This window comes from Gobio gobio, assembly GCF_949357685.1.
Source record: "Gobio gobio genome assembly, chromosome: 9".
Lineage (NCBI taxonomy): Eukaryota > Metazoa > Chordata > Actinopteri > Cypriniformes > Gobionidae > Gobio > Gobio gobio.
Window position 1 is genome coordinate 23,972,318 of NC_137115.1, and position 16,401 is coordinate 23,988,718.

Consider the following 16,401-nt stretch of genomic DNA (forward strand, 5'->3'; position numbering starts at 1 on the left):
ACTTTTTTTTTATTTGTTAGGTTTAAAAGTGGACATTTCAAGCTTTATATACACATATTTATCATGTTTGTGAGGCAAATAGCCTGCTGTGTTTCAGTTTATTTGAGACCCGCTCCAGTTCATGTGTAAAGCATGTGATCGCTCCCGTGATTATTGTCTGCTATAGACTATTTGCTTCTTATTTATTAAATCCAGGCAATTATCTGATTAAACGTTGATTAAAATTAAGATACAATTTATACAAAACGAAATTCCCATTAAAGAAATGCTTTCTAAGCTAAATCATACAAAATTTCGTTCAAAATTATTTCTGACTTTCTGTCTACTGACATATTGCGCATATTTTCACTTTTCATAATCAATGTAGCCTAGATTGAATTTAAAAATAACGTTATAATATTTAAACATAAACAGGAACTTCCTGTAAATGGTCTGAAAGTCCGAACCATACAGAAAATGCTTTCACACTAGAAACGAACCGAACCTGTTCAGTTTGATCCGGACCGAGACTACCTCTTTTCGTCGGACCAAATTTCGTCTGTTTGGTCCGGACCGTGGTGCGGGGGAGGTTTCACACCTGCAATTTTGATTCGGACCGAATTGAAAAGTCCGAAAATCCGGACCAAACAAGGTAGGTGTGAAAACGCCCTTAAAAACTGAAGCCAAACCGTCTCAATCGCCCCCAGGTGGTTGGTCCCAGTATAGGTCAAAGCCCAGCCCCCCCCCATAATAATAATTTATAGCTATTTGATGCTTTAAACAATGGGGGTGTGACGTCATGATTGACAGCTTTTCTGAGTGAAGTTGTCACTGAGGCACCAACAGACTTTTTGGGGGATTTTCAGGAGGAGATTGGAGCTTTAGCTTTAATGTCTACATTTCCATAACTGTTTATTTCACACCGAAATAATGAATTGTTCTGCATCTGCTCATTTCAATTATCATAAAGTCATAATTAAGAGATAAAATGTTGAAAATATGATTTTAAATGTCCTCATTATTAGAGAAGTCAAAAATATGATTTTAAAAGTCATTATAGTGAGATAAAGTCGCAAATACGACATGCTAAGTCCTCATTATTATGAGGTCATTATTAAAAGTCAAAAATATGACATGCATTGTGAGATGAACAGTTGAAATTAGGACTTTAAAAATTCTGAGATAAAAATCCTAATTATGAGATAAAAAGCTGAAATTAGATTTTAAAAAGTCAAAAATATGACCAAAAAATGCACTTAGACATTTAAGAGATTAAATCATGCTTTTTTTAATGCGTTTTTCATTTTTTGATTCACACTTATAATAATAATAATAATAATAATAATAATAATATTTACATTATTGTTTTCATTTTGTGCAATATATATTTTTCACATGTATTTTCACATTTTGAAATCAGTTTTTACAACAGAAATTAATCAATCAAAAACTTACTTTAGCTTTTCATCTAAAACAAAATTCAATGGGGTCAGCATATATGCTGGTATAAAAAGGGTGCCGACTTCCCAATTTTTTTTAAACGCATTTAAAAATTATCGAGAGGTCAGGAGGTGCTCGTAACGTACTTGGCTCTCCATTCACACACTGCGAGCAGAGATAAGGAGGAGGAAAGGGAGTTGTTGGTGAATCTTTTATTTCGGTTTCACAGTCATACTCTCCAGCCACAGCTCCCAAACCCCTCCATGGGGTCCTGTCATCTGGCTCAATTGTTCTCTACCTCACTGAACCTTGTGTCTGAACACTCCTACCACTATCCTGCACCCCTCTCTGATGCTCTCTTCCTCTTTCGTTGCCCTGTATTGTTATAGAATTCTTGTTCTCCTTGTTACGTCCAGAGACGTATTCTTTACTGCTATGATCCATCAGAAGAGCTATGTTGTCTTTTAATGTGTTGTGTGCTTTTCCAGCATTTCCTCTTTGGCTCCTCCTACTTAATCCATATGGCAGGTAGTTGATTGTCCCAAACTGCATCTACTTACCAGTCCAGAGTGAGGCAGCATAAAAGCAGAGCAGAAACTGCCTGAGTTTGAGAAATGTTCCGCTAAGAGGTTTCTCCAGAGTGCTGTCTTTGTCCTGCCCAGCCTGTTGCTGCAGTTTACAAGCAGTTTTTGATCATGGTAACTGCTTCCCTTTCTACTCTGTAGTATTGTATTGTTATTTTTATTTGTTTATTGTAAGTGTCTCCAACATTTACCCTTTGCAGTTTAAGTGTGGAGGTTACGGTTATCATTTACCTTTATCAGCTCTTTCTTTTCTTTGATTTATTGCTACAGCTGTTAAAAATCAAGTTTAGTAGCTACCTTAATGGTTGCTTATTTGGAAGCTGTAGGGAGGTAGGTGTAATTTTTGTTGAACCCCGTTTTCTCCTGTTTTGGGACCAGGAAGGGAGTTAGGGTACAATTTTGTTATTATTTTTCTTTTCTTTGTTAGTTTAGTCAGAGGTTAAAATTTTCCCAGTCAAATTGCTTTTTGTTTGTTTATTTTGGCCATGCCCTGTCCTAAAACCATTGCTTCCGTATTTTTATTACAATACCTTTTCTTGTTCCATGAGCTGTAAATAAACATCTTTACAGTAATTTGTTTGCTTGCGGTGCTGTGGCAGGGCTCAGACTAGTGGTCGACCGATATTAGTTTTTTGATGGCCGATGACACATCTTAGAGAGCAGGGTGGCCAATATCTATCCTTCAACATATTAAGATGATTTAAATGATTTCTTCTAGTTTGAATGTTTGGTTTCATTCCTTTTGACTGAATTATATGCTTTTATTTATATTTATTTTATATTTTATTAATTTTATATTATTTCCTTTTACTGAAACACTACAGAATAAAGATGAATATTGCCTGTACTTCTCTCTGAGGAAAAGAACATGTTATCTGTATGTTTTGGAGAACTATGTTGTTTTCAATTGACGCTCCACCAACTCCAACCTTGGAAAAGCCTGTGTATCTGTGTATGTGCGCTAAGGTTCTGTATTACAGAGCAGTATTAGAGGTGTACAACGAGCATGTTGTTCAGGACAAGCTGGCACCTGCTCCAGACCTGGAAGGTCACTACGTGCTTAATTCCGGGGTGAAAGCGCCAACAAGTGATCTATGGAGACGTGCATCTGATTAACTGACAATGTGTGGCAATTTACTACGACTATCTATTTTCTCTTAGCCAATCATTATAATTCAACCTGAAGTGATGACGAGCTAGATCTTAAAGAGTATAACTGTTGAGAAATTGTATGTATGAAAAAGGTAGAGGGAGAGCATAGCCTACAAACTCCTTTTGAGACTTGAAGCTGGCTTCTGCTGATGAAACTGCAATCTATTCTTCAGTAAATATTTATTTAATTAATTGCACTCCTGACTTTTGGTCTTCATTCTTCACAACTGGTCTTGGGTCCTATACTAGACAGAGAGTGATGTGTGACCAGGCGCTGCTGTTCTCTAGCGCTCAGAAAAATATAAATATAAATGAACATCTAGCCATAATATTATAGCTTTATCCAATCAACCGCAGTGGAATTCCAGACTCCTGGAATTTTTGTGCATGTAATGTTTTTCTTCTATCAACCCCCAGATGTCTCTGCACTGCTGAGTACCATACTCTGAATTATTCTATGAACCCTAATAACTGGAAGTAGGAAAATTATGTTATTTTGTGATCTTACTGGGTTTTCCTCAGGAGAACGGCAAGTGCCTGTGTTCCAAACACAAACTTTCTTACGGAAAATCCCCAAGCAAGCTCACAGATTCTTTGAAGAAGACAGTCAACTCACTGCCTAGGAAAGCACTACACCAAAATTGTGGTAGATCAAAACTTGAGTGAATGTTTCCTTCTTCTAGTTCCTTTCCTCATGAACGTGGAGAGATAACTGTCTAACACAGTCTCCCACATCATCAGTTCCACAAGCATTCAAGCATAATCTATACCCCTTCTATTCATTTGGATGGTAAGCTTTTGTCAGCATAATATATTTGTAATATTTAACTCAACTTGATCCATACTTCTTAACATATAATTAGTTCATACAAAATCTTTCTAACACATTCTTCTAACCTTCAGCTACGTTCTCTAATCTCACTGGTTTCTCAGCTCTTCCTAAAATAACAAGGTTACAGTCCATCAGCAGATGATTAACTCAACAAATCATCTATGTTAGACTAATAAAACTCTTTTTAGTAAATATTTGATATTTTGCCCAGACTGATATATGGCTAAACAGAATGTCTTGTTAAAAAAAAAGCAGATGAGCAATCTTTATTGGAAAAGTTAATTCTGCAATTGTATAGTTAAATGTATGAAATGGCCTATATTATCCAACAAAACCATAAAAAACCATTTCAGCTGTTGTTCAGTGCAAGGATGTCTTTTGCAGTGCACCAACCTCAACTTTATAGATGTTTGAGGGGTGGTCTCTTTGACCGCAGAGCTCTATGACTGGACTCTTACAGCAACTGTCAGGGAACAACCTTTGGTTAGCCTCACCAGAGCGGATCCAAACGCTCTCCACCCAATCGGAGGAGTTGTTACTGCCACAGCACTTGAACTGACAGAGGAAGAAGCAATCATTAGCCCAACACTACTCAAGTAAATAACAATAAATAAAATGCATTTTAGCAAATAGATAGTTATCCCACCTCCTGCTGTAGTTTGTCCACAGCCTTTGTCACATGCTCCTGCTCAGGCTGACGGTATTTCTTAACCATAGTCTCCCTCAGGTTCTCCTTCAGTTCCTCATTCAGCTACAACATTCATAAAAAGTGCAACATTGAAAGACACAAATGCATAGCAAACGATGAATGAAAGAAAGAACAAGTAACTGACCTGCTGGTAATAAATGTAGGCCAAAACTCCAGCAAGGATTTCCAACAGGAATATACACAGCAATAGGACAAAATACTGACAATAGGATAAGAAAGACAAGAGGTATTAGAGGTATGGTTTCAAGTACAATTCTTTTGAGATGATAATTTATATAACATCCAGAAGACAATGTAGGCCTACATCTCTTTAAATGGCTCTGGGGGGTTAATAAAGGCCTTCTGAAGCAAAACGATTTGTTTGTGTAAAAAAATATCCATATTTAACACGTTATACAGTTATTTAAAGGGTGAACTTACACATACTGTAAGTATGATTAATTTCTGTATTGATGTATATATTTTCTAATCTACCTGGAGTTCAAAATATGTAGTTTTGGGTTTTATATTGTGTAGATCTCCGGCTAAACCACGTTGTGATGATGATAACTAATGATGTTGTCATCGGCTAAAATGCATGAGTAGCTTACTTTACTTCCGGAACAAGTGTGTATCCTAGTCCAAGTTGATTTAAAATTCATGCGGATCACGCCACAGTTCCAGTGCAACCAACTCCTACAGGTAGGTTTGGGTTTGGTACCCCAGTGGACTCCTGGGTCTGCATGACAGCTTTCAAAATACCAGTTTTTCTTCTGAACCGAGCCAGGTTTCAAACTAATCTTCCAGTGTGAAAGCACCCTAGGCTGGATTTCCTGCTTAACTTCTAGTAAAGCCCCACCTTCTTTGCTTCGATTGGTCATCTCAATAATTTTTACATTGATGAGCACTGTTAGACAGAAACATTTTTTTATTTTATTATTTTTGCCATTTTAACCTCAAACAGAGATTTTACAAAAATGTAAAATATTCGGGAGTGGTGGACCAATTCATGTCTATGGTGGTTGTAGCCCTGGATTCACTTGGATTTCATTTATGATCTCTTTATGAACTTCATGTACACCCTCTGGTGTGTGCATGGTTCTAACGCCCCTGTATAGTAATGGGGACACTACAGAGTAAGTAGTCTCATCCAAAAGATGGTGCCGTTAAACCTAAGGTCCTGATTCTCTGTGATCATAAAAAAAAAAAAATCCCATGGCACTTCTAATAAAATGGTAGGGGTGTAACCCCGGTGTCCTGGACAAATTTCCTCATTGACCCTTATCAATCATGACCTCCTAACAATCCTCTTACATTGAATTGGCTCCATCACTCTGCTCTCCTCTCTTATACAGAGTTTTTCTGCCTTGAATATTTTTTGGCGGCCACCAAAAAAATGTTTGTCCCGCCAAAGCCTTATGTGATCAGTTATTGTGATTTATAAATGTATGTAGATGACTGATGCGCTTGTGACAGGGCGCATGTTAACTAAGTGACAGAGAGAATGAGCAGAGAGCTCCCCCGCGCGCGCACTCAATCGTCAAACTAAGCACTGTCTTAGATCTTTCTCACTCGCACATATCAATCAAAATCAACTGAACTGACACAATGGTAAAAGGGCGGAAGACCGAATCCCTGTTGCACGTGGCGTGGCGCATTGGGAAAAAGTTTTCCCTGAATTACGCTCAAAAACGTTGCATCTTCTCTGTCAGGCATTTCTCACATGCAGCTGACATAAACCCTACTTTCATATAAACAGAAAAATATCTTTATGAAGTGTTTTCAACATTGACGCAAATCTTTTGCGATGTTCTAACAGTCTGGATTCACACAACGCATCCGCTAATGTCCGATTCACGACCTAATGACTCCTTTGAACTGATTCATTTTAATGACAGGTTAAAACAACTCATCTGTCCAACACTGAACTCACGAATCGGTGTATGATCATTGACTCAGAACTCCTCTGAAATGAGAATGCAAGTGTGCTTACCCCATTTACCAAGAGTGGTTAGTAAGAATTAGTCTTAATAATCCACAGTATTTTGTATTCATTTTGAGTATTTATATTGATAATGTGTAGTAAATGACCTAAAACAAATTATTTTGTTTAGACTGGAGTGAGGTGAAACCAGAACAAAGCAAGCTAGCTAATAATTTTATTAAATTGTATATGGTAGAAAATTGTACTATTTGTTAATACATTTTTAATGCTACTTTTTAATATTGATATGATTGTATACCAAAATAATTATCAGTAGTCAATGTAAACTGTGTAAAAACGAGGGAAAAAAAGAAACAAACATCAAGAGATCATGTATAATACGAGATATCAAAAATTCACAATTTCTTTGCATTTATTTTTAATGTATTGTCAGTATTGGGCTCACAGATCACACGGGTACTTTTACTGTGTGTGTGTGTGGATGACCATGTCTGTCAGCCACCACCGAAGACCATTTTTGACCCAGAAAAAAAACCTGTTATAGCTGAAGTGTGGGGAGCATACTGGCGCAGTTGCACTGGATGCCGTTGCAGGTGGATGCTGCACATTGGTGGTGGTTGAGGAGAGACCCCTGATCCTATTGTAAAGCGATTTGAGTGTATAGTAGTACCTAAAAGTACTATATAAATGCTTCATTCATTTATTCATTTTAATTCATTGTAATTAATTTAGGGTGAATGGACTTGCAATGGAACTTCTGAGGTTTCATTTAAATATCTGCATTTATGTTTCAAAGACGAACCAAACAAACTACACAAGGGTGAGTAACTGATGACAGAATGTTTAATTTTGGACTGTCCCTTTAATTACAGTGTCACCTTCTACAGACCAACCACTGTAAAATGGAAACACTCAGTATGCTAACCTCTTTTGGCCTCCACTCCACTGATCTGATATGCAGTCATGCATTACTATTTACACTCACCTAAATGATTATTAGGAACACCATACTAATAATGTGTTTGACCCCCTTTCGCCTTCAGAACTGCCTTAATTCTACGTGGCATTGATTTAACAAGGTGCTGAAAGCATTCTTTAGAAATGTTGGCCCATATTGATAGGATAGCATCTTGCAGCTGATGGAGATTTGTGGGATGCACATCCAGGGCACGAAGCTCCCGTTCCACCGCATCCCAAAGAAGCTCTATTGGGTTGAGATCTGGTGACTGTGGGGGCCATTTTAGTACAGTGAACTCATTGTCATGTTCAAGAAACCAATTTGAAATGATTCAAGCTTTGTGACATGGTGCATTATCCTGCTGGAAGTAGCCATCAGAGGATGGGTACATGGTGGTCATAAAGGGATGGACATGGTCAGAAACAATGCTCAGGTAGGCCGTGGCATTTAAACGATGCCCAATTGACACTAAGGGGCCTAAAGTGTGCCAAGAAAACATCCCCCACACCATTACACCACCACCAGCCTGCACAGTGGTAACAAGGCATGATGGATCCATGTTCTCATTCTGTTTACGCCAAATTCTGACTCTACCATCTGAATTTCTCAACAGAAATTGAGACTCATCAGACCAGGCAACATTTTTCCAGTCTTCAACTGTCCAATTTTGGTGAGCTCGTGCAAATTGTAGCCTCTTTTTTTCCCTGTTTGTAGTGGAGATGAGTGGTATCCGGTGGGGTCTTCTGCTGTTGTAGCCCATCCGTCTCAAGGTTGTGCGTGTTGTGGCTTCACAAATGCTTTGCTGCATACCTCGGTTGTAACGAGTGTTTATTTCAGTCAAAGTTGCTCTTCTATCAGCTTGAATCAGTCGGCCCATTCTCCTCTGACCTCTAGCATCAACAAGGCATTTTCGCCCACAGGACTGCCGCATACTGGATGTTTTCCTTTTTCACACCATTCTTTGAAAAACCTAAAAATGGTTGTGCGTGAAAATCCCAGTAACTGAGCAGATTGTGAAATACTCAGACCGGCCCGTCTGGCACCAACAACCATGCCACGCTCAAAATTGCTTAAATCACCTTTCTTTCCCATTCTGACATTCAGTTTGGAGTTCAGGAGATTGTCTTGACCAGGACCACACCCCTAAATGCATTGAAGCAAATGCCATGTGATTGATTGATTAGATAATTTAATTAATGAGAAATTGAACAGGTGTTCCTAATAATCCTTTAGGTGAGTGTACATCAGAATGTAGATCTGATATTCTATTTGTTATATTTCTGTTTTGCATAAAACTGAAGAATATCCGGTACATCCTATACTGTATTTTAAAATGATCTTTTTACTTTTGCATAGATTTTATTGAAAAGAGCTCAGGCTCATTTAACCAGAAGTTTTAAGATATATGAATATGCTTTTAAGTTTTTCTTGCCTCATGGCAACATACAACACAAAGAACCTCACGCGGGAAACACTTAACGTAACTCGTACATGCACGTAACTAAGGTAAATCAAGCAAGCTAGTATGCCGCTATATATTATACTAGTATACAGTATATTATATATACTAGTATAGCGACCAGAGGGAATAATTGGATTTTTTTCCAGAAAACTTATTGCACAAAATAAATTCAAGCACTTTCAAGTACCTGTGTCTATATATGTTTATTTTCAAAAACTTTCCAGGGCTTTTAATTATTTATTTTTTTCAGATTCAAAAACTTTCAAGAATTTCAAGGACCTGTGGGAACCCTGTATTTATGTCAAGGAACATGCAGTATAAGAAAATGGAAACAACCCTCAACTGTTTTTTAGAGAAAGTGTAAACATTTATAAATATTTCTCACCACTCTCAAAAGGCGCCGTTGCTCCTTGAAGGTGGCACAGCAGCCTAAAACCCCAGTTACCATGACAATCACCCCTGCCATGATGAGTATATAGGCAGAGACAGCATAAATCTTTGAGGACAACAGACTGATGTAGTCGCTCTTCTTAACCAATGTCCAGGTGCCCACAGCCATCACTGCACCTCCTGCCAGCTGAAAAAACATTTAAAGGAACATTCAAGGTTCTATTCAACCTAATGTCTGAGATGCTGAGATGCACTGCTGTTGGCATTCAAGTGTTAGTTGACCCAAAAATGTAAATTCTCTCAGATTTAATTTAGGCTTATGGTAAACACGGAAACGGTCACATGCATGCGTCACACCCTTGACCAAGCCTTATTTGAGGCACCAGAATTGAATACTCAATTGCACTGTACAATGATGTATCGGTTACGTTTAAGATTTTTCCTCTTATTCAAAATATTCATTGACTTCTGATAATATCTGAAATTCTGATTGTTAAATATTTGTAAATTGTTTGCCACCCTTATTTTTATTGATAGTAAAAAAAATAAAAATGACAGAAAGATTAGAGAAGAGTTTGAAGGAGAGAGTCAGTTGGGCAGGATTAAAAACATTATTGAATTACTTTGGACCCCCAGTCAAAAAAAGCTAGGACTGAGAAGGCAGAGGATCATGATATGGAAAAAGACGACAAGAATGAAGAGGAAAATTAGCAGAATAAAGAATAATCTTAAGTGTCTAGAGAGAGTAAAGATCAGGGAACTTGGTTACATTTTCCCAAGCTGCTGGACAGTGGAGCAATTCAACTTTTACTGTAAAGGCCATCCATGGCTAAAGAGAAGAAATGACAAGCTTGGATGTGACGTGTGGTAGTATAGGAAGACATGGACTACATCATCATATGCAGAGATGCACATTTGGAAGAGAACACAGACTCCAAGTTTTAGAACTGCATATATGATATCCAAAAAACCAGCAACCCTTTAGCTTAATGAAGGACTTAGTTGATCTTTAGGAAAACAATTGTATTACATGTAGAACCTTGGAGTAATGAGAGATGCTCTAACAGAGTTATCAGATCTGTCACACACGTTGCAGAGTAACACTATCTCTCTTCCTCTGGCCCACTCATTGGTCTGTCAGAAGGTGAAGGTGTTTGAAGCACGTGCTAAGGGAAATCAGGGAGAGTTTGCAAGAACTGCTTCAGAAGCTCCAGGGAAGACAGCGTTCTAGGGTGTGCCACTTCATCCAGGGAGAATGGTAGATGTTCGCATAAATGCTCAAAAGTTATGACAATCTGGTGGCATCTCTTAGGAAAAGACTAATGACAACATCAGCCTCTAAAACACCACATGGTGGGTCTTCTACTCATGTCTCTGAATATGATGACATTCTCAGCCTGCAGGACCATCTACCCAAGATTCTGGCCTGATGATTATGATATTCTGTATGGCGAAGCAGAGGTGATTTCAATGTGCAAGAGGTTGGACCTCCCTGAAAGACCTGCAATTAATGGTTTCAGAGAGTACAAGGAGAGTGCTGGATAAGCGGTCACAAAGGATTTGAAGCCACTTATAACAGCACTGGAATCAGTTCCTGTGTCCACAGCAGAATGTGAGAAAGGATTTAGTTCTATGGACACCACCCTTACTTCACTTAGGAGTTCTCTTGGGATTAGCAGACTGAGCTGCATCTTCATCCTGAGCCGCAATAGACCACTATTAGCACAATTTGAGCCCAGGGGCTATGTGGGGGAGCCCAGGAGCTATTGTGGTTGCTGAGAGGAAGACGGAGTGCTGACCACTTAGTCTGCAGGAAGAGAGAGCAGGGGAACGGGAAGGAGGAAAAGGCCAACTGGTCACTCTTTTAACTGGTAATTCTCTAGTCTAAGTAACACAGACTTCTTTAAAGTAAATAAATGGAATATAAAAAGGTGAATTTATCTTTCTGCTATTCTAATGCTGGTTGCTGTAGTGGTGACAGACAGCCTGGATGAAAGAGAACTTAGGACTGTTCTCAATGTTCGTATTGGATAGATTCCTCAAATGTTATTTCAGACATTTTCTTTTTGAGGACATTTTAAGCTTATCACAGTCTTAATGGAAATGCATGGTTGCATCATATTCATCTTCTGTAGTTTGCAATATCTAGTGTTGCTTGTAATGTACTGATGTTACTGATTAGTGTCAATACACTTTGACACTAAACTTTTTGTCTCCTTATTCCCTCTGCCTTACAACTGGATTCACTTTTACATGTTTAATAATGTTTGATTTTCAAAGCACTAAACTGAGATGTACAGTAGCCATCCAAAACATTCTATAGTTTTCTTTAACCTGAGGACAATTTATTTAGAAGGTTTTTGTGACCTCTTAAACTCTGCATGCACCACATGTGCACGTGACACTCAAGAAAACATATGGTTTAAACGAAAAATAAATGTAATGTTATTATAGATGATAAAGGTTTTTAATTAAATACATCTGAAAGACGATCTAAAGGTCACAACGCAAGACTTTCAAGTGTATTATAGTGCATAATTTGTGCTCAGGCATAAGATTATGACCACCTTCCGAATATTGTGTTGGTCCCACTTTTGCTGCCAAAACAGCCCTGACCCGTCGAGGCATGGTCTCCATTAGACCCCTGCTGTGGTATCTGGCATCAAGAGGTTTGCAGCAGATCCTTTAAGTCCTGTAAGTTGTGATGTGGGGCCTCCATGGATCAGACTTGTTTGTTCAGCACATCCCATAGATGCTCGATTGGACTGAGATCTGGGGAATTTGGAGGCCAAGTCAACACCTCAAACTCGTTGTTGTGCTCCTCAAACCATTTCTGAAACATTTTTGTTTTGTGGCAGGGCGCATTATCCTGCTGAAAGAGGCCACAGACACCAGGGGATGTACATGGTCTGCAACAATGCTTAGGTAGGTGATACGTGTCAAAGTAACATCCACATTGATGGCAGGACCCAAGGTTTCCCAGCAGAACATTGCCCAAAGCATCCCACTGCCTCCGTTGGATTGCCTTCTTCCCGTAGTGCATCCTGGTGCCATGTGTTCCCCAGGTAAGCGACAGACCCGGCCATCCACACGATGTAAAAGAAAGTGATTCATCAGACCAGGCCACCATCTTGCATTGTTCCGTGATCCAGTTCTGATGCTTGCACTGGTGATGCTTTCGGCGGTGGACAGGGGTCAGCATGGGCAACCTGACTGGTCTGCGGCTTTTAGGGATGGGCATTTTTATCAATTTCTCATTTTGATCATCGATAGGTCTCAAAAAACGAGTACTCGGGACGTACAATGTCCGTCATGGAGATAATGAAAATACTGTTACGAAAAGGATTGTAGACAAATACAAACGTGACATGAAAATAGGGCTGGGCGAAAAAACGATAGCGATATGTATAGCGATAGACACGTAATCGATATCAATAAAAAATGCGTACGATAAAACGATCTATAATTTTTTTTCTTCGTCAGAAGAAACCAGAGGTTGCGAAGCAAGTTTGGTTGCATGAACAAAGGCACTCACTCTCTGGTAACTAAGCAACGTAGGCTAACAGCCAATCATGTAACTGTATCATGGTTTGGTTGCACCATAGCGTTGTCTCGTGTTTCATTCTTCAGAAAACAGAACTTGTTTTACCACCTTAAGCCTTGTTTATCATTTCGTCTGGCTCCGCAGCGCGAGCCTCAGCTGACAGCGTGCGCGCGCCTCGTTTGTTTGGGGAGGTGTTTATACTCGACGCGCTTGCCATTGTGCTCTTCTTGACTTTGGCTGAATCCGAAATCGCCCCCTAAACCCTCAATCACTATTCCCTACTTTAGTCCACTGATATAGTTCACTTGAAGGAGTTAATTAAAACAAGTGTGCGAATTCGGACAGCCGCTGTGTGTACATCGGCTGTACACTCGTTATTGCGGTGCAAAGTGGGATAGAATGAGTGCACTCAATAACGTCCACAATGGTTTCGGACTCCACTACAAATGGCTGTCCCCTCAAATAGCGCCCTATTTAAGGGTATAGGGGGCTATTTTGGATTCAGCCTTTGAAACTACATGGAGAGGTACTCTGCATCAGTGCCTTATGACAAAGCATCTAAACGGTAACAGTTACAAAGAAATAATGGAGGCACTGCACCTTAATGTTAAGAGATAATTGTTAAGTGTTATGATTTTAGACTTGTGTTTATATTTTAACCCCCTCGAGTCGGCGGTCCCGCCGGCATGATCAGATCTCTTTTTTTCTTATCAGTGCCAAAGAGACTCAAATAACTGTCGTTTTTTTATCATTCAGGCAAGTGTTATACATCATTTTAATCTGTTAAGTTTCAATTTTTTTTTTGTGTACATTCACAATAAAAACAAAATGTTTTGCTTTTCGCAAAACAAAGAAAACACACATGATGCGCGATCTGCAGCCTCTCTCTCAAAGACGTTCTTTCAGATAGTCTTCAGAAAAGGAACTCTAGCTTAGTGAATACTTGTCTCACAAACATGAGACATATGTCTAAAGAAACGCTGAAATGTCAGGTTTTAAACAATGCAAACCAAATATTCTGTGTTTATGTAATCTGTTTGAAAAGTGATACATGTTGGTCACCCGCGATCCACTTCATTATCCGCTAATGCGGCCACGCCCACGGATCGCGCGCTCTATTGAGATTCAAATACTGACGATCCCCGCATCAACGCCCACATCAACTCACACAAACACATTTAGTGAAGCGCTGTAACGTTACTTTAGATACATCGTTTTGAGACGCCTTTGAGCAGTAACCCTGGATTTATTCTCCTCATGCAAAGCTGTTCATTTGTGAAAGCAAAGGACTCCGCCGCTGATTGTAAGGTCAGTTCGTTCTGTTAGCATCTGTGAATATGAAATGCAAAAAGACCGTTTAAATATTAATCCTGTTGCAACATTAAATGTCATACACGCAAGACTGTTTAGACAAGATTTATTTGGCTTGTTTTGGACAGATTATAATGTGTTTATTGTAAAAGAGCCTAGTGTAACATCAATAAAAGCTTTTATTCGCAAATGTCTGCTTATATGCTATAAATATAGTACCAGTCAAACGTATTTTGCTTCATATTGATGTTTAAATATTATAGCCTAATGGTATTTTTTTAATTTAATATCAAAGTTTGTCAAAAATGATTTTGGAGTTTTGTTTTGTAGAAAGTGATTTTTTTTGTTTTGTAGAAAGAGAATTGCTTTCTTTAAAGTGAATTTCGTTTTGTATAAATTGTATCTTAATTTTAATTATTTATTTTTTTAGCATGAGACCACTTAAAAACAAAAAAATAGTACAAAATTTAGAAAAAATGCCCTTCTTAGTCATTTTTGTCTTGTTTCTAGTCTAAATATTTAAACATTATTAAATCAAGATGCATTTACTAGATAAGAACAGTTTTCAACTAAATAAGAAGAGCATTTTTTTGCTCTCTCAGTCAGGTATGAAGCTCATTCATTATGCAGCTCAATAATGCGGGCTATTATGTTCTATTGTGCTCTCAGGTGATCTCCATCTATATTCATTAGATATCACGCCTCCTCGCATACTGGCTTTTTGAAGAAAAACTGTCTTACAAATTCTAAATCAGTGTATTGTTTTATGTGAATGAGTAGGCTCAATGATTCTCAAATGACTCAATGAAAAAAAAAAACTCAATGAAAATACACCATGGAGTCAAAAGTCTTGTGAACACATATCTATTGTGTGTTTTGAGGCCTTAAAGGGTTAGTTCACCCAAAAATGAAAATTCTGTCATTAATTACTCACCCTCATGTCGTTCGACACCCGTAAGTCCTCCGTTCATATTCGGAACACAAATGAAAATATTTTTGTTGAAAGCTGATGGCTGAGAAAGGCTTCAGATAGGCCTCCATTGGCATTCAGTACATTAATACTCCCAAGACCCAGAAAAGGCACTTAAAACATCGTTTCAAAGTCCATCTCACCACAGTGACTCTACAATAACTTTACGATGCGACGACAATAGTTTTTGTGCGCAAAAAAAAAATCAAAATAACACCTTTATTTAACTTGTTATTGCCTTCCGTGTGTGCCTCCACGTCGCATGCGCGAGAATATGACGCAGATCCGGCGTTCGGACAGATGACCCAGAAGCGATTTGTTGACAAGCAGAGGAAGACGCGCGTGTCTAAGCTGTTGGATTTTACATTGATCGTGCTTTAGGTCTCGGCGTAGTTCTCAAAATGGGACTAAAGTGTGCATTTCATGGATTCCCGAACCCCGGCGCTACGTCATATTCTCGCGCATGCGTCGTGGAGGCACACACGAAAGGCAATAACAAGTTGGATAAAAGGTGTTATTTTGATTTTTTTTTTGCGCACAAAAACTATTGTCGTCGCATCGTAAAATTATTGTAGAGTCACTGTGGTGAGATGGACTTTGTAACAACGTTTTAAGTGCCTTTTCTGGGTCTTGGGAGTATTAATGTACTGAATGCCAATTAGATTAGATTAGATTAGATTCAACTTTATTGTCATTACACAAGTACAAGTACAAGTACAAGTACAAGTACAAGTACAAGGCAACGAAATGCAGTTTAGGTCTAACCAGAAGTGCAATAGCAGCAAGTGCAGGATATACAATGGATGCGTAAGTGCAGGACATGGATATGTACTGAATATGTATAAATATGTATAAATAGAGAGACGTTATTACTATAAACAGAACTGAATTTACAGGTGAATATGTACAGTGAATAAATATACAGATGGCTATTACTATAAACAGAATTTACAGGTGAATATGTACTATGAATACAATATACAGATGGCTATTACTATAAACAGAATTTTACAGATAGAGGTATACAATAATATGCTAGGCTAATATGAGGAATAGCAGTGGATTAGGGTAGTGCAATAAATTATGGACAGAGCTATCCGGAAAAAAAAAAAAGTGTAAAGTGCAGTGGAAAGTGGTTGCATATTA

The 16,401-nt window shown here is 38.5% G+C and overlaps 1 protein-coding gene across 2 annotated transcripts in view; it reads right to left on the reverse strand.

Annotated features, from left to right (window-relative positions):
- cd151l (CD151 antigen, like) overlaps nucleotides 1-16,401 on the reverse strand; it is a 124,674-nt gene that overhangs the window by 95,596 nt on the left and 12,677 nt on the right. For both annotated transcript variants that reach the window (XM_079825385.1, XM_079825384.1), the window contains exons 3-6: nucleotides 9,426-9,617; nucleotides 4,821-4,895; nucleotides 4,634-4,738; nucleotides 4,381-4,542 (exon numbers count right to left, since the gene is read on the reverse strand). In XM_079825385.1, coding sequence (XP_079681511.1) covers nucleotides 4,381-4,542; nucleotides 4,634-4,738; nucleotides 4,821-4,895; nucleotides 9,426-9,617 — 534 coding nt within the window. The remainder of the gene's footprint in view (nucleotides 1-4,380; nucleotides 4,543-4,633; nucleotides 4,739-4,820; nucleotides 4,896-9,425; nucleotides 9,618-16,401) is intronic.